General features: G+C 41.2%; 1 protein-coding gene across 6 annotated transcripts in view; it reads left to right on the top strand.

The window, feature by feature from the left end:
• The window catches only part of RABGAP1 (RAB GTPase activating protein 1), a 153,263-nt gene that overhangs the window by 36,315 nt on the left and 91,833 nt on the right, over positions 1-25,115 (top strand). For all 6 annotated transcript variants that reach the window (XR_007769969.1, XR_007769966.1, XR_007769968.1 and 3 more), the window contains 4 exons: positions 535-704; positions 3,423-3,597; positions 5,144-5,237; positions 7,779-7,929. Coding sequence is in view for 2 of the 6 variants with exons in the window: in XM_050926237.1 (XP_050782194.1) it covers positions 535-704; positions 3,423-3,597; positions 5,144-5,237; positions 7,779-7,929 (590 nt within the window). In the remaining 4 variants the exon portion in view is untranslated. The remainder of the gene's footprint in view (positions 1-534; positions 705-3,422; positions 3,598-5,143; positions 5,238-7,778; positions 7,930-25,115) is intronic.

Here is a 25,115-nt window from a genome sequence, read left to right as displayed (position 1 = left end):
CATCTTCTCTCTCTAGCAAATAGCTCATCTTATTGTCCTGTGCCAGTCACTGAAACCTTTGCTCTGGTAGCCTCTGACTTGGGATGTTAGGTTAACTAAAAGCAGCAAAGAGTCCTGTGGCACCTTATAGACTAAGAGACATTTTGGAGCATGAGCTTTCGTGGGTGAATACCCGCTTCGGCAGATGCATGTAGTGGAAATTTCCGGGGGCAGGTATATATATGCAGGCAAGCTAGAGATAATGAGGTAGTTCAATCAGGGAGGATGAGGCCCTGTTCTAGCAGTTGAGGTGTGAAACCCACGAAAGCTCATGCTCCAAAACGTCTGTTAGTCTATAAGGTGCCACAGGACTCTTTGCTGCTTTTACAGATCCAGACTAACACGGCTACCCCTCTGATACTAGGTTAACTAAGACTTTTCTGCAGAATTAGCTTTTATAGTAACATTACTACAAGGTAAACAGTTTAGAGAGCATTTCCACTGAGATTTGTCAGCAGGTGATTGTACTACTGATTTGATTTTTTTTCTCTGTAGATAGAGTGCTGTTCATGACTACAGCTGTTGATTTGGTGATAACTGAGGTTCAGGAACCTGTCCGATTCCTTCTGGAGACCAAAGTCCGAGTTTGCTCACCTAATGAGAGATTGTTCTGGCCCTTTAGCAAACGTAGCTCCACCGAAAACTTTTTCCTGAAACTAAAACAGGTAACACTGTCTTTTTAGCTACAGTTACATTTGGGGCTTGGCAGGCTTAACTGACTATAACCACCCTATAATTAAATTCTTTTGAGACTTCAGAGGTAGATTTAGGATGCATTACAGGTTAAATGTCAACATATTACGGACAAGGATAAACTCAGTGCAGTTTAAATGCCCAGTCCTGAAGCCCTGATATATGTGTTGTCCTACTGAAGCCAGTGGAATGAATCGTGTATAAGGGCTGCAGGATCAGGCTGCAGGTTGTCGTGTGTAATTAACTTCTGTACTTTCAAGCCTGGTATTTGGGATGTTACAAAATTTCCTTAATGTACAAGTCCTGCTTTTCTTTTACTTGACATGCCATAGTATAAACATAGAAAAGGTAGGTTAGTTTTTGCAAAGATAAACAGAACTTAAAACAGGATTTAAATGTGAAGGTCCCAGAAAAATTTGGCAGTTGACCTAGAAAGGCTGTTTTTCTTCAATTATGCTGTTAACGTCTAAGAATTGGAGAAGTGTCACTGCACTGCTCCCTTTCCCCCTATGTTACATGATTAGAGCAGAGGTTTCAACAAACCAAGTATGCCAGCTTTTCCTGTTGAAAAATGGAACTGGGAAGCAGTGTCAAACATCTTAGCTTTTTGAGTCCACCTGCTGGAAAGAGAAGGGTAAAGTCATCTAAGACATACACTTGAATAATATATGGCAATACTTCATGCCAGAAACAATCAAAGGCTTGAAAGGATGATGAAAACCACCCAAGAGTTAATATGTGGTGGTGGTGGGGGAGCTATTCCCTAACTTGCTTATGAAACAGTCACCCTGAAACAAAACCACTCTTGAGAAGAAATGGAGAGCGTATGAAAACAAACCATCCTGTTGATGGATTCACACAGTTCAAAAGTACTGAGTGGAGTCAGGAATAGTGAGGGAAGGGACTCGCTGATCTCATATTGTTCATGATTTACATTGAGTCACTTCTTTAAGAGGCTCAATTGAAACGAGCAGCTTTCTCCCTCGTGTTCTCTTTTGTACTTGTTGGTTTTGGGGTGGTGGTGGTTGTTGTTGTTTAAGTAATAGCAAATAGAGGCATGGTTTCTCTGAGGCTTCTTTGCTGCATTTATCTTTTTTATTTAAAGTTAATTCCATGTGTAACGTGTTACGTTGCTGAACAGCTCATTCCAGAAGCACCTGTTATGAAGAGATGTTATGGAAACCTTCCTTCAAAATACAGGCTGGAAAAACCCCCTCCATGTAGGAGATTAGTCTTATCCTCTCCCTATTTGGATTGATCTTTTTGAGGTGGATTGTGGAGATGTTGAACAATTAATGCAGTTAGCTGTAAATATTTCACTAATCTTAGAATACAGGCTGCTTTTCTGCCTGGTAATGTAAGGAAGCTTATCTTACTTAGCTAATTTTGTATCTTTTGTCTTACCAAACTCTGCATGCATTGTGACCTTTATCTCACGTAATTCTGCCTTGTTCACAAGCACTGACAGGTTATCCAACTTCCAGTGTTTACTAATGGAGGAGTTAGCACAATTCATAGTTGAAGTGACCGATATAGTCATGCCTGATAAGCATGGAAGGGAAACTTGTTTCTACAGAGAGGTGATTAGTCTTTAAAAGATACAACTATGTAGAATTAGCTTATCTTAGTTTGCCAATGTTTCTTGTTTCGGAAATGGTGGAAGCAGAGGGATTTTATTTTCCCAGATAACATTCATTGACTTAGTGATCTTTAGTCTGGAAGAATTTCCATAAATTTAAAATACTAAAATGATGAAATTGAACTTTGGGAATTTTTTACAGTGGAATTCTGTAAAAGTAGCTATTTCTTTCTTTCCATATCTTTGATTTTGACTGGGTGGAAGTAAAGCTTCTTCAGTAGTCTTGAATTAAGTTAGAATTTTGTGAAGTGTTTACCTAGAAAGTCTTTGCTTTAACTTCCTTGTAACAGAACAGAAGCATTGAAAATTAATAGAGGAAATAAGGCCACACAATGGACCTTGGAGCCCATAAAGTTGGCTACCTGCGTTCTCAGCAAGAATACATGTACATCTTACTTTTGAAGCCACAAATAGACAATTGGTAGCCATGCTGGGACACTAAACAAGAACAAGCAATCTTATCACTAAAAGATTACAGAAAAAATTGTCGTACACTGCACTATTAGTCGGTAAGAAGTTAGCTATAGTTCTAGGTTTTTGTCATTCATAGTATTTTCCCCCTTAATGAAAAGTTGTCCGGTAGTCAAGAATTCACCGAACTTCCTCTCCTAGAACTTCTCCAGAGCAAACCTATCATATACTGTTGAAATACATGCTACCTGTGTCTCCAGTCCACTCCTGTGGAAAAAGATGAGCCTGCTTATGAGTCCTGGACCTGAAATATACTCATTTGCCCCAAGGTGGGGAGTACCTCTTACTTGTAGGAGCTGTATAACTCTGAGTGATGCCTTTTGGATTATGTTTGCTATGCATTCCCATGAAATAGGGGCAGACACCAAACACCACAAGCCTTCACTGCCCTGGAAGTTGCATTGGGGCACTGAAAGGACTGTAATAAAAATTTCAGTTCTTCACTTTTTCCTATGTGGATGGTGGTGAAAATAGTTCCTCTTCTCTATCTCCCCTACCCCAAGGAGAGGATGTAGAAAAAACTTAGTAAAGCACATATTCCTACGTAACGCCTGATTCACAAGTACGTTTTCTAATCCAGATAAAACAAAAGGACAGGAAGAACAACGCAGACGTGTTATATGAAGTTGTGTGTCTAGAAAGTGAATCAGAAAGGGAGAGAAGAAAAACGACAGCGAGCCCCTCTATTCGATTGCCACAGTCTGGGTCCCAGGGCTCAATGATTCCTTCCCCTCCAGAGGATGACGAAGAGGAAGGTAAGAAGTGGGTCCTGTAACCTTTGTTTTATTTGCATGTTTTGAAGGAAATGGAAGCCAGCCTAGGTAACTAACAAAACTGTTTAGAACAGGTTAGCTTTTGAATGGGACCTGGTTTCACACTTTAAAGCTATGAGTGTCTGATAACTAACATTCAAACAGTTCCTGCAGCTGCCACTCCATTTCTTGGGCACTTCTATGAACCAACTAAATGCTTTTCCTTGGTTCATTTGAATTTGCATGGAGACACACTGTGGAGAGTTTGAAACACTGTGACAAAGTTAAAAATGCTGATAGGCCGCTTAGAAGCATCTGACCTGAAGTAGCACTTGAGATGGAGCGTCTCTCCTTTAAACAAATGTAAACAGCTGCAGCAGTGAGAAATGTGGAGTTGGCTTTAGTTTGAGTTTTCTATATGTGGCATGTTTCAGAGTAGCAGCCATGTTAGTCTGTGTCCGCAAAAAGAACAGGATAAGTTTGTTAGTCTCTAAGGTGCCACAAGTACTCCTATTCTTTTTATAAGTGGCATGTTTGCAATGAAAAGTGAGCATAGGCTTCTGTAGTGCATAATGTCACGCCAGGAGCTATTTCACTGTTCGTTCTGAGACCTGGTGTGTTTTCAGCCAGCTGTGTTGCCATTTCATTTTTTGAGTAGACTTTTGAACTGTTTCTGAGTAACTGTTAGAAAAGTAATCAATATGCTTGAATTATAGTATCTACCACTTCAGATATCTGCGTGTGCTGTTCTAGATTTTTCACACATGAACCAAAATAAGTGAGATCCATTCAAAAGGAATGGATTTTTGTATAAATAATTTCATGGAACAACACTGTCAGAGAAATACTGTATGGCAGCAGAGCTTTTATCTACATTACTTGTAATGCGCATTTGAATATATCAGCTATGAGATTGGTTTTAACCAAGGGCTGCTTATTGTGCTTGTGCTTATCTACTCTTTCATTTTAGTGATGGAATGTGCAGCATTCTAGAAGCTACATAATTCAAGCTTTGGGGGCTATCAAAAAAGTAACAGCATTCAAAGGAAAAGTGCAAAGCAGTTCAGGTTGCAATGAATGCAATGACATTATAATGGCCTCATTATATTTCATAAAGGAAACAAGATCCCTTAATCTTTCATTTAAAAGATCAAGAGTTGAGGATGTTACATTATCTATCACTGGCAGTATTTCAGTTGTTTGTCAGGTACTTGCTGCTTTAAAATACTTGTTTTAGCAGTGCTAGAGGTGCAGTGTTTCACTGATAGCAATGCCATACATTTCTTCCAAGATAACATCTGAAATATTATTGCATTGGTAGCAATTAGGTTAACGCCTGTTTTGCATTTTGACTTGTTCTGGACTGAATTGTGAGGTGCCTGGTAATGATTATATAAAGATTGAGTCTACAAATACTGTATTCCTCCCTGTTAAATTTTGCACAGATACACCAAGAACTGATTCAAATTGTAGAGAGTTGAATGCTAATCTCCTGGTAGGATAGTTCCCCCTGTTCTTACATTTTCTCCTCTCTTCTCATTCATTATAGATAATGATGAACCTCTCTTGAGTGGTTCTGGAGATGTTTCCAAAGAGTGTGCTGAAAAAATTCTTGAAACATGGGGAGATCTTCTGTCCAAATGGTAAGAAGCAAGAATATGCATTCTGAAAATGGTACTTCTGAGTCTTCTCAGACATGATAGGTTTCCAGCTAAGTGTGTTCTTTCTTTGCAGAGTGGCCATTGTTTCTCAAAATTAGGGTGAATTAAATCCTCTGTTATTAAGAATGCCCCTTATTTTCTAACCTGATTTCAGGTTTTGTCTGATATCTTCTGTACTTCTACTTTTTTATATGTCTGAGTGTTCTTTAAAATCATTGAGTCAACATGTTAGTTTCTTGGGGTTACTGCAGCCACAGGTGTTCTGGAAAGCCTTGTATTACTTTGCTCTATATTTGCTAATAAAAAAAATCTAACTATCAAAAGAAGAAGAAGAAAGCTGCAGCTTTCCCTCCACTTTGGCTCCCCAGAGATCATTTCCCAGGTAGGTTCCCTCCTTCCAGGTCCAAGGTCAATTAGAGCTGAGCCCCTTACCCCCTCTGAGTATTCTTAGCCTTTGACTCTTAAAAATGCAGCAGGATCTACATTGGATTATGAGGATGTGTCTACCTCATTAAAGGAAGACAGGCTCTGGGTCCATCAGGGGAGTGTATGAGTCATTCTGCTTTTCTAGGAAGTGCTGATTTATCTAGCACAGAATTTCTAAATAGTAGAGATTCTGGTGCAACCCATACTCTCCCTTTCTGGGCGAACAACTAGCCAGCTTTGCATACTAAGATGAGCCTCCCTCAAAGAGGTTGGTACTGGGATCTTTGCAAAACTCTGCCAGCATTGCACAAAGAGATCACACAAACAAAATACCAGGTGAATCATTTCAAACTTGCCCTTGGTCTCTGTCTAGTATTGGTTCTCTGCCTGTACTTCCTAACACCATTGAAAAGCAGAGCAAAAAACATCCAGAAAGCTGAGGAGAAATGAAATACTACATCCAAGAAGGAGAAAAGCAAAGCTACACTATAGTAGAGATCAGATTAAATCCACATTTAAGTGGAAGGAAATTTACTAATATAATGAATTTTAGCAAAGATTTTCTTGATATCAAGCTACTCATAGCCTAGTAAGAGGAGTGATTCTCTATTGATCTTTAATGCCATCATTTCAAATTTGATAGGGTTTTTATTTCCAATTTTTTAATACAAATACATTATGCTAATTTGATAGGAGTGCTGGCATGAAATTGTCACTTTAATATAACAAAAGAGTGGAAAGACTGCAACAAAATGATGTCCTCTCTTCCCCCACCCCCTTACAAGCAGTTTGATCAGATGAGCTCTACAAATCCTCTCTCAGCAAGAATGTTTCTTATATACTTCAGTTCTGTAGCTCTTCCAATGCTGAAAGGTTATTAAGCCACCTGACACTCTCACTGAAAATGTTTTGGCAGCTCTAAGGATGTGGAGTGCTTCTGTGCTAATGCTGGCAGTAACAACTTTTAGTGTGGTGTTAAAGTTTCCCTCTTAACTTAAAAAAAATATTACAGGTAATGATCCTTGAGCTTTTAGCATAATAGAGGATTGAAAATCCTAAAATAGAGAGTTCAGGTGCTTAGATGCCATGGTTTTATGATCTCCTGTTCAGTTTTTTTAATTGCAATTAGCGATGTGTTGGTGTTCTTTTAACTTTTTTTTTAACATGTTTGGTTTGTATTTTATTACAAATGAGTCACATGCTTTTCCCACTCCAAAATCCAGTAGTTGGGAATATCTGGTAGCCTGTTACCCATCAAGTACACAGGTTATATTGTGTGACACTGTTTTAGTAAACCTACTATATATACTAATTCTGGTCATAAATTAAGGTAAGGCATTTCATAGTCTCTTCAGAGGATTTGTATTTGTTGTAAATGTTCTAACTCTCTCAAGCTTGTTTCTGAGAACAGATTTTATTTCTTTTATAGATTATAATTGATTGGTGCTCCCTGTTATCAAGCTCTGTTGTATTTCTGGTGTAATGGGGGAAATCCTGGTATTTAAAAAGCTTTCTAGCAAGATGATAAATTCAGGAGAACTGAATTTATGTAGAGGGTGAAAGAACAGATTATAGTACAAGGGTCCTGTGGAATAATTGCTGTTTTAAATGTCTGACACGCTAACTTTTTGCGGCCAGATAATTGTAATGGAATCATCCTACTGTAGATTGGAGAGGAACAGGAAAGCAAGCCAGCATATATGCATATTCTAGAGATCATACAGAATGTGGTGTATTTCTGTACTTGTGTTTAAGGCTTTTCTGCTTTGGAATATTGTGCTGTTGAGTCTCTTACAGCAGGTCCAGGACATGTTTGTCTTCAAACTAGATTTAATAGGGTTTATGGAAGTAGATTGGAAATGTGTCCCATTAAATTTGTTTCTTTCATGGCTCCTCAATGTTCCCACACTGTCATTTATATTACAGCCTCTTATGTACTAGAAAGATACTCCAGCAACACACAGACTGTCTGAAAGTTTTCTCCTTTGCATCTCACATTCCGCATTGCATTTTGATTGTTACCCACGTGTTTTCATACATTTGTACTTGGGCCACAGTGATGGAGCATAACTTCCCTCTTGCCCTCCCTTCACCCAGGCATCTCAATTTGAGTGTGAGGCCAAAGCCTTTGTCAGCGTTGGTGAGAAGTGGTGTTCCCGAGGCACTGAGAGGAGAGGTGTGGCAGCTGCTAGCAGGATGTCATAACAATGACCACCTAGTGGAAAAGTACCGAATTCTCATCACAAAGGTAAAGTGATGCATTTTATTTTTTTAATGTCTTATTAGTAGAAAGGTGGATAGTTACAAGAACTCTGTATTGCTTAAAGGTTATTGGGTATAACTGAATACAGAAGCCAAAAAAATCAATATAATGGAAGAAAAACATAACAAAACACCCTAAGATCTGGAGTATTTATTGTGGCGTTACCTCCAAATAGAGCATATCTCTCTTTTAATAGTTCCACTAATATTTTATAAAGCTGTGACCTGTTTTAGTTTGCCTCTTAGGAATATTCAGCTATTTGCTTTTTATGTCATTGTTAGAGATTTATTTGGTTAAATTCTTTGGCTTGCTCAGATTTCCTGTTGGAAAGATAATGTCTGTTACATTGCCCCTAAAATCTGTCTGCAGCTAAAATGAGAATCCAGACCTAAATGTTGAAATTTAACTTGGTTACGCTACTAAGAAACAAGTCAATGTGATCTGTTAACATTTGTTTGGTTTTTTTAAAGGGCATATTTGGGGTTTTTTTGGTCCAGCTGTTTAATTTTGCAGATCTTGGTTCTTAAGAACAACAGTAGCGTGTGGAAGTTTCTGACATTAATGTTGACAACAATAATAAAGAAAAAGAAAAGACTTTATATGCTCAAACATCATGCAACCATGCTTCTCAAAATTCAAAATATAACAGTTGTTCAAGAAATAAGAATGAAATGTCTTTTCTCCACAATCAGTATTGTGAGTTTGGATATGATCGTTTTATGCACAAACAATCCTATTTTACTGTGTTCATCAAATGATGAAGTACTTAAGGACTGTGTAAGAAATGACTGGTGGTGAGAGTTCATTACAAAAGTCATCTGAGTGTAAATTCATTGTCCAAAAGATAATTAGCAAAATTAGTCTGAGTCAGCCTTTGGATATCCATTATCTGATTACACATAACCTGACTCTGATTTGCCAGAAATAATTACGAACATTATTCTGAGGGGAGAAGGGCATCTGAAATAAGACCCAGTGGGAAATAAAGCTTTGATTTATGTTGCATAATCACACAAGTTAAGAAGAAGGTAGTAGTATCTGTCAAGCAAAATCTCCTGGGTGCTTCTGTTGTATTGTTTCAACTGCTAGGTGAGGAGCTCACCATGTCGCTTGTGTCCCCATTCCAATATTTGGGTACTAGAATGAAGGAATGAGCTGTGTGTAGTATAGTATAGTGCATGACGCACACTCGTTCTGTCTGTGAGTGAGTAAATGCACTAAGGGTTTTCATTTTCCTTCTTAAATCTGTGAAATCGTTCCACTCTTTCACCTCTTGGTGGAAGCAGAGGAAATAACCTGGCTGTGATGCATTGAAAGTTTTCCTGGAGTCCCAGGCAGGGAGAGTTGGCGGATTCAGCATTGTGATATAGGCACTGGCCATTCAGACAATACTGCAAAATTAGCCTCTTGAAGAAAATTAGCATTGAATGAGCCTCTTTGGCATATGATCTCATAGAGTAATTGGCTTAGGCAAATGAAAGTGAAGTCTACTTTCTAATATAAATGCTATATTTGAGAATTGCTGTGGTGCTGGTTGTAGTGACCAAAAATCAGTTAAATGAAAATGAAACAGGAGTGTTTTTATAGTATTAGTAGAAAAAGGATGATGGTCTGGAGGGAAAAAAAATCTATTCAACTTGTATACTGAATTTTCTATAGTCTGCAGAGAGTGAGGAATGGTGGAAGACCTAGAAAAAGGGATAAGGAGCTGCATAGGCAGAGGTCCAGAGATGAGATCAATTCAAGGGTCCTTTAGGAGGAGGAGATGAGAGAAAAGATGTCAGCAGGGGCAGAATTGTGTGCAGCTGTAAAGAAGGACAAGGACCTTGAAGTGGAAGGGAAGAGGATTAAAAGAGGGAAGTGACCTGGTCAGCGAAGGAGAGAAGTATGGGTTTTGTTTGTGTTTTTGTGGTTTTTGGTAGAAATTTGGATGGATTTAAAGGGAGTGAGGTGAGGAACAAAGGACACTTATTGAAGAGAGGGTTGTGACCTAAACTCCTGCAGTGAGCCTGGGATCCTGTGGGACCTGAAGGATCCTCTGCCATAATAGTGGGTAAAATGTATTTTGTTGCAGGGGCAGGATTGGGTGGGCAAAACCCAGACTGTGGTAATTTGTGGGAAAACACTAAATTGCTTTACATTGCTGAAATTCTGTTAATGACAGACTGATGAGCAAGTTTTTCTTTTAAAAAAAATAATAAAATAAAATAAAGGTTTTAATACCCCATTGCCCCGATATAACGCGACCCGATATAACATGAATTCGGATATAACGCGGTAAAGCAGTGTTCCCTGAAGGCAGGGCTGTGCCTTCTGGCGGATCAAAGCAAGTTCGATATAATGCGGTTTCACCTATAATGTGGTAAGATTTTTTGGCTCCCGAGGACCGTGTTATATCGGGGTAGAGGTGTACTTAAATTTAAATGAGGGATGGAAAAAAATTTGATGTCTATTATAACAGAAGTTAAAGTATTTTTTACATGGTTTAAATAGGATTTGTTGTTGTCTTTTAGTGGTAAAAATTGTCTGAATTCCGTTTTTATACATATATATAAAAAGTGTTAACCGATTGAGTGTTTTATATATAAAAGTAGCACGGGGGAGTCTTGCAGTCTTGTGGGTGGGAGTGGGATAAAAATGCAAGAAACAGTGCTGGAACTGGTGAGAATGGGAGCGGGTTTTGCGGGACGGGAGCAGGGCTCTGCTGTGACCATCCTTTCAGATAGCCAAAGCTGGCAGAATCTTTTAAGCATCTCTAACCAAGTGTGTTGGCTCGTTCTGGTAGAGTGCAGACACAGCATTGTTGTTCTTCTGTGGTTGGGAAGGGCTGCTCTGAAGGGTGATTCTGTGGACACTTGTAGTAACTTGCTTAATCTTTCAGGCACAGTCCACCCTACAGGGAACTCAGCTGGCTGCTGGCATATAATCATCAGACTTGTTTTGCAAAAGGAAAAAATGGTAACAGGTTAAGGAAGTGTCTCAGGTTTACATGCAGTTTGCTTTAATCAGCAGGCTTCTTATTTGAGAACTTCATCACCCTAAGGTAGCAAGTTCACCACTTTGGCCTTTGCAGCAGTTACCAATATCTTTGAAAATGGTGCAGTGTTGCTGCTCAAATCAACTCATAGTACTGATGTACCTGCTTCCTGACAGAGCAGTATAGAAAACCAAGTGCTGTGCTGGCTGGCATCAAGCCCTGCCTTCTCTGCAAAGCAGCATGTGATACTTCAGATAACTTTATCTCATGTGGTGGATGTGCATCTGCAGATATGTCAGTTCTGCCTAGTGTAAGCAAAAAAATGAAAAACAGAGATGATGTGCTAGTGACTGGCGTTCAGCCTTCTACCAAAAATTATTTAGGACCCAAGAATGACTTACATGCTTTCCTCGTGATCAAAAATACTGCAGCCTTTCAGGTGTGCTCCTCTCTGCCAGAGAGCTGTGAGCAATGAACTATCATTTCTAGTCACTACATCATACTGCATTGCACACTGTAGTCTTTTGGCCTTGTCGTTTGCTTCAGGGCAGTGAAAAAAGGTAGGTATCTCACTGAGATTTCAATCAGCTGCTTTGGTTAAGTGACTGGATCAACTTCTTTCATGCTGACACCTTTAAAAAATAACATTTGGAGAGTGTTCAGTGCAGCACACACAAATAGCAGCTGGCACTTCTGCTTCTCCTTCCACATGAATAATTGCTCCACTGACCCAGCAAGATATCTGCAATTCCATCATATGCTTGCTAAGTGGAAAGGCATGAGTGAATAGATTTATAATAGTTGTGGACTGTGTTTTGGTCTCAGTGTTTGGTTTTCATTATTCCTGATTAACTTAGACAACTACACATGGAGTTCTGACATGAGCTGTTTTAACTGTTCTGAGGAGAACCAGTCAGTTGTCTTAGCCAAAATACTGTAGTGTGACAGAAGGAATTCAGATCTCCACAAACTTAGTTGAGCTCCACCTCCTTAGTGCTCACAAGACTGCTGTGGTCCCATGTGTGTTAAGCCTCCAGAGGCTGAAAAGAGGCCAGACACTGCCCCAAACTGGGGGTGTCTAGGTACATTGTTAGGGTGCAGATCCTTTGTCTAACAACCCATCTGGAGAGCATAGATCTCACAGTCCAACTGCCCAGATCCTGGGATGAGTACGAGTCCCTCCCCTGTTACTTAAACAACATATCTTCTCCCGCAACTCTAGCTGTCTGGGTCTTTCTCAGCTTTACTCTTCAAGGCAACTTGATAGGCCTAACACGTAACAGTCTCACTTTGCACAGGATTCTAAAACATCAGCTGCTCTTCATTTGATAGCATGCGAGAAGACAGATAATCTAGAGAATAAGAAACATTTTGCATGCAGTGCCCCTCCCTCTCACTCATTCTTCCCTGAAGTCCCTGGGGGGCTCTCTCTGTTCAGGTAAGCAGAGTTCCCTTGGCCTCTTCAGACTCCTGTGTCAGCTCCCCTGTGCTCGAGCTGGTGAAAAAGGCCAAAGACCCCAAATAGGTCAACTTCTGCCCTTTTATAACCTTCCAGTTCCTCTAAGGTGACTTCAGGATCTGGCCCCTCAGCTGATCACAGACCTCTACCAGGTTCTATTACTTTGTCCTCTGACAGACCAGTTCGTGCCTAAAATTTCTGTGTTTTAATAGATGATCATCCCGATATAACTTTCTATTGGCAGCCCTGCATCTTACCCTTTGGCATTTCTGTCCAACTTGGAGGTAAAGAGGACAACTGTGCAGCCCTGTGCTTTCTCTTTCAAAATAGAGTTTTCAGCTTGGTAAAGATACATAGAGCGAGTTCATAATCTCTCAGAGAATTCATAAATTGCACAGCTAGATTCCCCAAGTAGTCATACTTCCCAATACAGAAGTGTCTGCTAATCATCTGCGAGGCCTTGCACTCTGACTGCCATGGTTTTACCTTCCTGATAATGCTGTGCCATATTTTACAAGCCATTCCTAGAAGTACTGCTTTTGCAAGACTATTGCTAGGAGTGCTGTTAATGGAAATGCCAAATCAGCGGCACTGCAGTTTTCTAAAGGTGATGTCTCCAGGAGTGAGAAATCTCATTGTAGTAGAACTGCAAAAGGAGTTAATGCAATCCCCCAGCTCTCCAGTGCAAAGCTGGTAATGCGATAGGCCTGTTTAAGTATTCATAGTAAGTCTGTCCCCCCCCTTCTGTCTTGATGTTGACCTCTTTGTTTCAGTAGCAGCATTTGATTTCCGTCAGTCTTTTCGTGACCCCAAATGGCAGCGAGACACTTAGTTAATATGTATCTGTGTTGACAGCTGCGTTGGAAGTCTCTGGCCTCTTTCAGTGGATTGTTTCTTGTGAGCAGAGTTGTGGACATGGGCTGCATCAATAGTCTTTGATATTCCAGTTTACTTCCCGATGGGCTTCAGACTCTTGATGGTTTCAGAAGCTGTGTTTTGCTTTCTTCTGCTTGTTAACAGTCTCTGTAAGAGCAGCCCCTGGCTTGTTGTGGCTACATGCCTGATTCCATGTGGCGGCTGAACAGTGAAATAAAAATGTCCTCCACTGTTTTCTAAATGGAGACCTTTTTTTTTTCTTTTTTTTTTCTTTGAATCTGTGTTGTGACATAGGGGATACTTGAAAACCATGCCCTGAGATGTACACCCTTGGGTTTATTGCCGTTGGTAAATATTGGCCAGCATTGTATACCCTGTTTTCATTATGAGAGTAATATCTAGATTTTACCCACTTCTCCAAATTACTTTTGACTGGGAATTTGTGCACCATCTGCATGAATCTCCAAAGCTATTAGCAATCCCAGATTGTTACACTCATGGGGGTATATGGAAGACAGCCAGCCAGAAGAATTAAGGTCGTGTCACTGTTGGGGACAGAAATGGAACTACAGATCAAAAGATCCAGACACTCCCTATGAGAAGCATCTGTTTATCCTGGAACTTCAAAAGAGGGACTCCTTGCTTCAAATGTGATAGTCTTGGTCTTTGGGATAAAGAGAAATCTCTGTCACTTTGACAGTGGTAGCAGTGGCTGATACCCTCCAGGGGCTGGAGCCCTGTAGAGAAGTTAAGACAGATGCACCCACATGAAATTAGTCTGCTCTCAGCAGCATTCTGAAATCTAAGGGAGAAGACACTATTGGGTACCTGAAGAAACAATACTCAACACTTTTGGGAGTCACCTTTGGACAGAGAAATACTGTGGTATGGAAGCGTTGGTGAATAGAATATTGGCAGCCGCAAAGGTTTAAAAAATCATGAGTCGCTTACTAAAAAAACACGAGATTGGCTTAAAAATCAGGAAATTAAAAAAAATCAGGAGTTTCTTTTTATTCTTGTTTTCAACCTTTAGGGTACAAGCTTTTCCGTGTAGTGATTAGAGATAGAAGTTTTTTTTAATGAATACTTCGATTTTCAGGTATTCCCACAATTTCAGCAATTGGGCCTTTAAGAAAACTACTGTTCATGCAAGATTACAGATAAAATTGCTGGAGTTGACAACACAGTAAATTATTCTTTAATGGTGATTTATTGTAGTTAACATTTTTTGTGCATGATCCAACGCCCATGGATATAACCAGTAAGACTCCTATTGACTTCAGTGAACTTTTGTTTGCAAATGCAGCCTTATCACTGCCTGCTGAACTGTTAGAGAAAGAAGTCTAGGACTTGGTTGTACTGTGTCTCCCGCTCTGAGGCTTTGTCTACACTACAAATGCTTTGCCGGTATAACTATCCCAGCAAAGCCCACAGTGTAGACTTGGTTTATGACAACAGAAGTTTTTCTGTCGGCATAGTAACACCACTGCCTCAAATGACATTAGCTACGCCATCAGAAGCACTCTTCTGTCAGCATAGCTGCATCTATGCTGGGGTTTTTGTTGGCATACCTCTGGGTAGTGGCTGTGGAGTTTTTACACCCCTAACTGATATTGTTGTGCCAACAAAACTTTGTCTATCATACTGGACTTAAAACAATCAAAGAGAATGTTCCATTAGCCCAGGTTCCTGTGATAAATTATTTCATAAGTTCAATTAGGGGAAGAAGCTGGCTATGACCTCTTTGGGTGCTAAACAGTCAAAACTGGAAAGTTTGTGTTCTTCCTGGGATTTGTGGATAGATTACAAATAGTAATTTGCAAAATATAGTGGCTAACTGAAACTATTGGTACATTACATTTGTAGTGTCCTAGATAGCATTGATTTCACATCAAGCATTCCATAAGTTATTTTAATAACTGTGAAATGCCTTCAGCAATAAAGTTAGATTCTGATGAGTTGAATGGAAAAAAGCAATAGTTTCTATAGCAACCGGTGGTGAGTGGCAGGGAGCAAGTATTCTTTCAGTTATTGCTAAGCAATGGATGAGCAGATACAAAATGTTTGCCTTTGTTTAGAAGCTATCTGCATTGGTCCCAATATAACAAGTGCTCAGTGCATAGGAAATTAACGGCTGTCCATTCTATTTTATAATGTCTGGATATCTTTTGTGGCTGTATAGTCCAGTTTACAAGGAGCAAGGTCATAATCAGATATCACATAGGAAACTAGCAAGTAGAAAATTGCCTATTTTGTACTACCTCGCTTTTAGAATTGTTCCTTTATTTTTATACTCTGCTGTGAACACTGATTCTACTCAATAAATAATGAACAGTTGGAAAACAATTAATCCTGACTTTAGGATCTACTTAAATCAAGACATTGATTTGTTTTAAGATAATATAAGGGTATGTCTACACTACGGGATTATTCCGATTTTACATAAACTGGTTTTGTAAAACAGATTATATAAAGTTGAGTGCACGTGGCCACACTAAGCACATTAATTCGGCAGTGTGCGTCCATGTACCGAGGCTAGCGTCAATTTCTAGAGCGTTGCACTGTGGGTAGCTATCCCATAGTTCCCGCAGTTTCCACTGCCCCTTGGAATTCTGGGTTGAGATCCCAGTGCCTGATGGGGCTGAAAACATTGTCTAGGGTGGTTCTGGGTACAGCCTCACCAATCCCTCCGTGAAAGCAGCAGACAACCGTTTCGCGCCTTTTTTCCTGGGTGAACTGTGCAAATGCCATAGCACAGCAAGCATGGACCCTGCTCAGATCAGGACCGCAATAGTGGACGTTGTAAACACCTCACGCATTCTTGTGCAGTCTATGCTGAACCAGGTCCTGCAAAGCCAGGCGAGGAGGAGGCGGCTACGGCAGAGCGGCAACAAGAGTGATGAGGACATGGAAACAGAATTTTCTCAAACCGCGGGCCTCTGCGCTTTGGAGATCCTGCTGGTAATAGGGCAGCTTCTAGCCATTGAACGCTGATTTTGGGCCCGGGAAACAAGCACAGACTGGTGGGACCGCATAGTTTTGCAGGTTTGGGATGATTCGCAGTGGCTGCGAAACTTTCACATGCGTAAGGGCACTTTCATGGAACTTTGTGACTTGCCTTCCCCTGCCCTGAAACGCCATAATATCAAGATGAGAGCAGCCCTCACAGTTGAGAAGCGAGTGGCAATAGCCCTCTGGAAACTTGCAATGCCAGACAGCTACCGGTCAGTCGGGAATCAATTTGGAGTGGGAAAATCTACTGTGGGGGCTGCTGTGATGCAAGTAGCCAAAGCAATCATTAAGCTGCTGCTACGAAAGGTTGTGACTCTGGGAAACATGCAGGTCATAGTGGATGGCTTTGCTGCAATGAGATTCCCTAACTGTGGGAGGGGCGATAGATGGAACCCATATCCCTGTCTTGGCACTGGAGCACCAGGGCACCCAGTACGTAAACCGTAAGGGGTACTTTTCGGTGGTGCTGCAAGCACTGGTGGATCACGAGGGACATTTCACCAACATCCACGTGGGATGGCCAGGAAGGGTTCATGACGCTCGCGTCTTCAGGAGCACTACTCTGTTTAAACGGCTGCAGCAAGGGAATTACTTCCCAGACCAGAAAATAACAGTTGGGGATGTTGAAATGGCTGTAGTTATACTGGGGGACCCAGCCTACCCCTTGATGCCATGGCTCATGAAGCCATACACAGGCAGCCTGGACAGTAGTCAGGAGCTGTTCAACTACAGGCTAAGCAAGTGCAGAATGGTGGTAGAATATGCATTTGGCCGTTTAAAGGCGCACTGGCGCACATTACTGACTCGCTCAGACCTCAGCCAAACCAATGTCCCCATTGTTATTGCTGCTTGCTGTGTGCTCCACAATCTCTGTGAGAGTAAGGAGCACGGCAGGGTGGGAGGCTGGGTGGGAGGCTGAGGCAAATCACCTGGCCGCTGATTACGTGCAACCAGACACCAGGGCGATTAGAAGAGCACACCATAAAGTGTTGCGCATCAGAGAAGCTTTGAAAATGAGTTTCATCACGGGCCAAGGTGTGGTGTGACTGTTTTGTGTTTGTTTCCCCTTGATGACCCCCCCCCCTTGATTGACTCATTCCCTGTAAGCAACCCACCCTCCCCGTTCGATTACAGCTTGCTTAAGGAAATAAAGTCACTGTAGTTTAGAAATCATATATTCTTTATTAAAAAGTCATTATAAAAAGAGGGAGAGAACTGACAGGGTATCCTGGGTGTAGTTCGGAAGGAGGATAGGAGGGAAGGAAAAGGCCACTAAAAATATTTCAAAGTAATGACAGACTTTTGGTTGGGCTGTCTATGGGGGTGGAGTGGGCAGGTGCACGAAGCCTTCCCCCACGCTTTCTTACACGTCTGGGTGAGGAAGATATGGAATGTGGTGAGGGTGATTACACAGGGCTGCAGCGGCACTCTGACCCTGCGGCTGTTCCTGAAGCTCCACCAGATGTCGGAGGATGTCAGTTTGATCACGCAGCAGCCCCAGCGTTGCATCCCATCACCGCATATCTTCCTGCCTACACCTCTGATCTTCCTGGCACCACCTCTCATCTCAAGCGTTCCTCCTGTCCTCACGTTCACTGGCATCTTTCCTGTAATTTGATACCCTGCCCTTCCACTCATTCAGATGAGCTCTTTCATTGTGGGTTACTTCCATGATTTCCGATAACATTTCATCTCGCGTCTTTTTTTTTCCTCTGCCTTATCTGAGATAGCCTTCGGGATGGAGTAGGGAGGCTTGAAAAATTTGCAGCTGCATGAGGGAGGTAAAAAAGGGAAAAAAGTATTTAAAAAGATAAATTTTACAGAACAATGGTTATACTCTTTCACAGTGAACAACACTATTCACCTTACGTAGCACGTGTGATTTCACTACAAGGTCGCATTTTGCATCTTAATATTGAGTGCCTGCGGCTCTGGTGTTAGAGATCTCACAGACGCAGGTCCGGGCAGCAGAATTCAGCTTGCATGCATCCATGGTAAGCCATTGTCTTTCGGCTTCTGCAGCCTTCATATACACAGTGCCCTCCTTTCCCAAATACCAAGCAAATCCCGTTCAGTGCTGCTTCTTTCCTGTTAACATGCAGCAGTAGAAACCACCCCCCCATCTCTGGGATGATCGCTTTACCCTTCCCCCCACCAAGTGGCTGGTATCATGGAAGATCACTGCTAATCACCCCCCTTGCCCCCCCCCCCCCCCACCGCGTGGCTGGTAGCAGGGAAGATCCCTGCTAGCCAAATGCGAAAAAGCTCAGCACCATTCCCCCCCATCCTCTCCCCCCTCTTGCCTACCTGCAAGGAAGGATTTCTTTTAAGCAACAGGCAAACAGCCCAGTAGGAATGGCCATCTCTGTCCCCTTAATTAAATTCCCGAATTTCAACCAGGTTACCATGAACGATATCACTCTCCTGAGGATAACACAGCGAGATAAAGAACGGATGTTGCTTGAATGCCAGCAATCACCGGGACCGTACGCAGCTAGGCTTTGTCATGCAATGATACCAGATTACTTGCTACATGCATGGCGTTGTCAAGTGTCCTACCATGGTGGACGGAATAAGGCTGCCTTGCCCAGAAATCTTCTGCAAAGGCTTTTGGAGTACCTCCAGGAGAGCTTCATGGAGATGTCCCTGGAGAATTTCCGCTCCATCCCTAGACATGTTAACAAACTTTTCCAATAACTGTACTGGCCGTGAATGCATCCCAAGTCCTCAGGGCAAATCAATCATTAAAAAATGCTTGCTTTTAAACCATGTTTTATATTTACAAAAGGTACACTCACCAGAGGTCCCTTCCATGGCTTCGTTGTCTGGGCTAGTGGCTTGGGAGGGTAATTCCGTCTGGGTGAGAAAAAGCTCCTGGCTGTTGGGGAGAACGGAGTGCTGTGTGCTCTCTGCAAGCTCGTTGTCCTCTTCCTCCTCCTCATCTTCCCCGTCCGCAGAATCCTCAGGCATGGCTGAGATTACCACCCCCACCTTGGAATCCACGGACAGGGGTGGGGTAGTGGTGGTGGACCCCCCTAGAATTGCATGCAGCTCAGCGTAGAAGCGGCATGTTTTCGGCCCTGCCCCGGACCTTCCGTTTGCTTCTTTGGTTTTCTGGTAGGCTTGTCTGAGCTCCTTAACTTTCACTCTACACTGCACTGAGTCCCTGTGTGGCCTTTCTCCATCATAGCCTTGGAAATTTTTTCAAATGTTTTTTCATTTCGTCTTTTGGAATGGAGTTCTGTTAGCACAGAATCCTCTCCCCATATAGCAATCAGATCCAGTACCTCCCATGCAGTCCATGCTGGAGCTCTTTTTCGATTCTCAGGAGACTGCATTGTTACCTGTTACCTGATGAGCTCTGCGTGGTCACCTGTGCTGGTGAGCTCTCCACGCTGGCCAAACAGGAAATGAAAATCAAAAGTTCGTGGTGCTTTTTCTGTCTACCTGGCCAGTGCATCCGAGTTCAGATTGCTTTCCAGAGCTGTCACAGTGGTGCACTGTGAGATACTGCCCGGAGGCCAATACCGTCGATTTGCGGCCACACTAACCCTAATCCGATATGGTAATACCGATTTCAGCGCTACTCCTCTCGTCGGGGAGGAGTACAGAAACCGGTTTAAAGAGCCCTTTATATTGATATAAAGGGCCTCATTGTGTGGACAGGTGCAGCGTTACATCGGTTTAACTCTGCTAAAATTGGTATAAATGCGTAGTGTAGACCAGGCCTAAAAGATTAGCTTTTTCTCCTGGGGTAAAAATGATTCATGCTTTCCGTGGACAGGTGAAAACACTTTTCAAAGAAGCCTTTTTTTTTAGACTTCCTAGAAGTGCCCCTCGAACAGAGCTGTGAATTTCAGAGGTGCTGAGTACCCAGAATTCCAATTGAACTCAGTGAGAGCTGCACTACCTTACAGGTAAAGTGCTTCTGTTTTTAGATTAATGAAGCAATAATGGGAGTTGTACGTTTCTTGTTGAACCTCCATGAGGGTGCATTTTGCATGATCATAGGTTCTCAGATATTCCTGAACACTGGTGTTGTGGAATGGGAATAGCTCTGATCAATGCAGCTTTTGTGTTGCAGAACTATGCAGTATGGGACCCTCCCTCATTTCCCATTCAGCAAGCAGAGAGATGATTTTGCATTGTTTTAGTGGCTGAGAATTGCCTAATGCAGACCCCCACCTTTTTGAAGCCTTCTGAGGTCACAGCTAACCTTAATATCAGGCTGTGGAACAATTTTGTATTTATGTACATTTATTTCTATTTCTGTAGCACTCTCTTAGCTGAGATGCTTCTAAAAAGTAACATACAAACATCTTTGCCGGTGAAGGAAAAGAACTGTTTTTAATATAACTTCTTGAAAACACACAATTGGCACTTCCCAATTAAGCTTTTCTAAAGGACTGTAACAGTTAGCAGCGACCCCCGAACAGCTAGTAGCCTTATAATAGATTCATAGACTCTAGGACTGGAAGGACCTCGAGAGGTCATCGAGTCCAGTCCCCTACCCTTATGGGGCTGGCAACCATTAAAAAAAATTAAACACCTCACGGACAGAGTAGCCTGAACTTTTAAACTGTCTTCCCTTATCGGTCTTAAAGCAGTTAAAGCTGGTCCTAAGCTGGTTTTTGCTAAACAAATTGCAGAAGTGCAGCGTTTGCTAAGCACCAATCAAATGCTAACACAACCGAAGCCTGTGTGTGAGTGTGTATAAAAAATTCTTGGTCTTTGTATAAAGTAGAGTCTTTGTACCAAAATACAAAACTCTCCTTTCTTCTGCAAAATAAAGCAACCTTTCCTTATCCCTGTCTGGCTGTCATTAGCTCTCAGCTAGGTGGACCCAACATTTCGGTAACAGGACTAATATATAACACCAGTCAGTAGGTCTCAGGCTGTGGCTTGTGTTTTAGTGGTTCATAAAACAGAAGATTAAGAATCAAGAATTTATAATGTTGAAGGGAAAGTAGAGGATTAGGAAGGGGAGAAGTTGGTTTATGCAGGACTATGTGTGGGAGGTGGCTTGTAGCATTAGTGTGTACCAGATAATTGCATTATCAGAAAAATATATTTGGCACAACAGGGATATATTTTGGGGGCACATCAGAAAAATCCAGTAGCTGCACAGGTGCCCCTTGTATGTTCTACCAGAATAATCCTACGTTCATTATTCCTTAAGGCAACTGCCAATTTAACCAAATATATCAGTATCAACTATTTCTAGAAATCTTTAAATGCAGGCTTCTCTCTAGTTACTTTCTCTTTTCCCTGTAAAGCAGTGGTGGACTCCTTGGGCTACATGTGGCTTGTCAGGGTAACCCACTGGCGGGCCGCAAGGCAATTTGTTTACATCGACTGTCTGCAGGCACAGCCGCCTGCAGCTCCCAGTGGCCACAGTTCGCTGTTCCCCGCCAGTGGGAGCTGCGGATGGCCATGCCTGTGGACAGTCGATGTAAACAAATTGTCTTGCGGCCCGCCAGTGGATTACCCTGATGGGCTGCAGGTTGCCCACCACTGCTGTAAAGCTTGCGTTTCTCCCCATGAGAGCAATAACTTTGTCAATAAAGGGCTTTGTCGAATGTAGAACTTAATATTGTGTGCACATTCCCTGAGCACTACACCTTGACATGGTGAGAAGGCTTGTGTGTTCCAATGATCTTGGGAGTTAGGCTGGTGGAAGCTTTAATTCCTGGTAAGGCCACCCAAGCTGAACAGGTCAGAGGGTAGGAACCACATGAAAAGGAGTCCACCCCTTCAGGGTGGTGGTTGAGTGATAGGCCAACAACCTCTCATCAGAAGACAGGGATAGTGGAGGTTTTTTTTGTGCCTGAGTGGCATCTGACAGTGCAGGAAGGATTCCATTTCAGAATAGCATGTGCAAATGTTATAATAATTTCACTAAAAAGCTAGATGAAGACGTTTTCATTAAGATTATTTGACTGAATAAATATGTTTGTCTCATAAATATAACAGTACTTCTGAGGCAGGAAGACTGACTCATACAGTAGTAAAACCTGGTATGGGCCTCATTTGTTTTCCCTCTCTATATACATGACAATTAGATTTGCATACGCGCATCTACACTAGGTGTACGTGTCTAATTTTCAAGAGTGCTGAACACTACAACTCAATGACTTCATCTGGAATTGTGGGATTTTCGACTGATGGCCACCATATGTATTCCAGTGGTGGGAGTGCGCATACGTGCCATGTGTTGGATCCAGAAGATTTTTGTAGCCATGTCCATTGATTCAGAAATGCAGCATGTGTCTCTTCATGCTCCCAGATGAGATTATAATAGCCTGGGTGGCTTGATGCTCCTCCAGTTCACTCTTACTGCTGCCTAGCTGGAGCTGGAACCCCTGTTCCTCTGCATTCTGGGTGTTTCCCTGTCCTCCATCTGGATATATGTCTTCATTCTGGTTTTTCATATAGTTAGTTATGAATTGTGGATTCTCAGCATTCCTGAAAATTAGGCATGTAAATCTTAATTTAGATATGCATATGCAAATCTGATTGTAATAAGTCTGGCAGTGGTATTGAGGCCTGTGAGGCTGTGATCTTCATACTTGTGTCTATGTGCTCAGATTTTCTGTTTTTGTGTTATATAGTTTCACTGTGGTTGTAGTGGGCAATAAGCTTTAAGGACAATACTACTCCTAATAGATATGCCTTAGCTATAGGGATAGCTTCTTAAAAACCCTTCCAAGCAGCATGAGATAGGCACTTGCAATTATACTAGTGTATACATTTATACAATACTGTATATAAAATTCAAAAAATTAGCAAATGAATCATTTATTGGTACTGTCTACTGAAATATACTACTCTTATTGGATGGACAGAAATTTAGAATTTTTTTATTAATCATTTCTTGTAACAATTGATACCCTAGATCTGAAAAAGAAAACCAACATTTTAAAATAGAAGTTTACATTTCAGGGTATTTCATTTAAGTCAACCGTTTGAGAACAGGTGTAATTCAGTATATGGTTTTAATTAAAGTTTTTATGGTTCTGATTCTTGATGGGATCTTGGTGCATAGTGGATTAGTTCACTGGCCTTTCACCTGTGGGAAAACTAGTTTAAATCCTGTTGGAATATCAGTTTGATCCCAGTTTGTGCACATCACAGAACCGTTCTGGAGGTTGGCATAATTGATGGTTTCTGGTGAAAAGGAGCTTAGAACACTGGTACCATGGGTTGCTGCTGTTTTGGACTAGGATGCATTGGGAGAGCTGGGGAAGTGGAGGATGCTGAAGAATGGGACTGAAGTGCATTGACAGAGATTGTGTAATCTCAAATCCATAAGCAGTAATTCTGTTCACAATTCATTAACTCTGAAAAAAATAGAATAGAAATTAGAAAATTAAGGGGGATAGAATTGGCTTCTCTTCCGTTATTATAGTGGAATCTCTCTGTCGATGCTGTAGTTCAGTTTTTTGTATTTCTATTAAAAATCTGTATGTTCTGAGGTTTCTGATTTTCGCTGTAGTTATTTGCTCTGTCCTGACATTTTATTAACCAGTTGTTATTGAGGCCTAGTATTAGAAATCCTGAGAGAACCCACCTTGTTTTTAAATATCTGAAATATTAAAAGTTTGATGCATGCTGTTTCTCTTAGGACTGAATAGGCACAGTAGTAAATATTCCCTTGGGATCTACAAACACCACCTGACTCTTGGTAACTGAATTCTGCTCTGCCGCAGAAAAAGAAGTAAATTTATACCAAAAATACTGTTTCAGAGTTGTTTTCCTAAATATTCTCATCTCTGCACTTCATGTCTGGGTATTTATCCGAAGGTAGAATTACAGATCCAAATGTCTAGACAAAAGGTGGCCACTTGCGTACATAGCACTGTGCATCTAGGATGATCCATGGCATTTTGCAAACTGATTTACAAAGTGAGTGGGGATTTTTCCCCTTTCTATGAAATGCATTTTATTCAACACTCAAAAATTCTAGCTCACTTTTTGGAAGCAAGGTTCCTGAGTGATAAGAAACGGTTGATTTTAGTGTGATGAAAACATCAAATCTGCTAAGTGACAGTCTGCTAAAATCCTGTCAAGTTCTTTGAGTGTCATTGCCACAGGCCTTTTTTTCAGCTGGGTGGTTTGACTGTGCAATAAACCCCAGCTCAAACTTTTTTGAAGAGAGTTGAAAACCTTTATGATTTCAGGCTGGGTTTTTTAACTGAAACTGACTTAGTAAGAGCATTGGTATTTGATGGTAAATTAAAATGCATGTTAATGAAAAGCATTATACATTTTTTTTTTAAGGAAAATATTTTTATGATTGTACCTTTCTCAGTCAAGGTTAACACTGGCATACAAGAGTGAACCACACAGGTGTGTTCTCTGATCATTGTGTAGCAATGTTTCTGAAAGTTGGGTCTTAGGAAGTATATACATCAATTATGCATAAGCAGTGAGGGAAGGAGAGTTGAACTGAGCTGAAAATATCCTTGAAAGCTTTTGTATTTATTTTATTGGCTTTATTTTTGAAATTTGTTAATATTGTCAATTGTCAGGCATCATGAATTTTATTAATTGGGTGCTAGTGTTTTCCCTTAGCAATCAAAAGAATGTAACAGTTTGCTGGGATCAGTTCCCTATTATAATTTGACGTTAGCCTATTTTCTGTGTAACTTGCGATACATTTGTGTGAGTGCCTAACTTTAATGTGAAGGTTTATAACGTTTCTTAGCTACAGTTTTGGTATTCTTCTCTACTCAAGTAGAAATTCCATCAGTTATTGTACAAACCAATAATAACATTAAATCAATCTTCCTAGAAGAAAGTAGAAAAAAAATCAAGTTTGTGTTTTTCAGGATTATAGGTCAGCAT

Source organism: Gopherus flavomarginatus, chromosome 17, assembly GCF_025201925.1.
Source record: "Gopherus flavomarginatus isolate rGopFla2 chromosome 17, rGopFla2.mat.asm, whole genome shotgun sequence".
Lineage (NCBI taxonomy): Eukaryota > Metazoa > Chordata > Testudines > Testudinidae > Gopherus > Gopherus flavomarginatus.
Note: the sequence above shows the minus strand (reverse complement) of the source record. Positions and strands in the feature narration are given on the sequence as shown.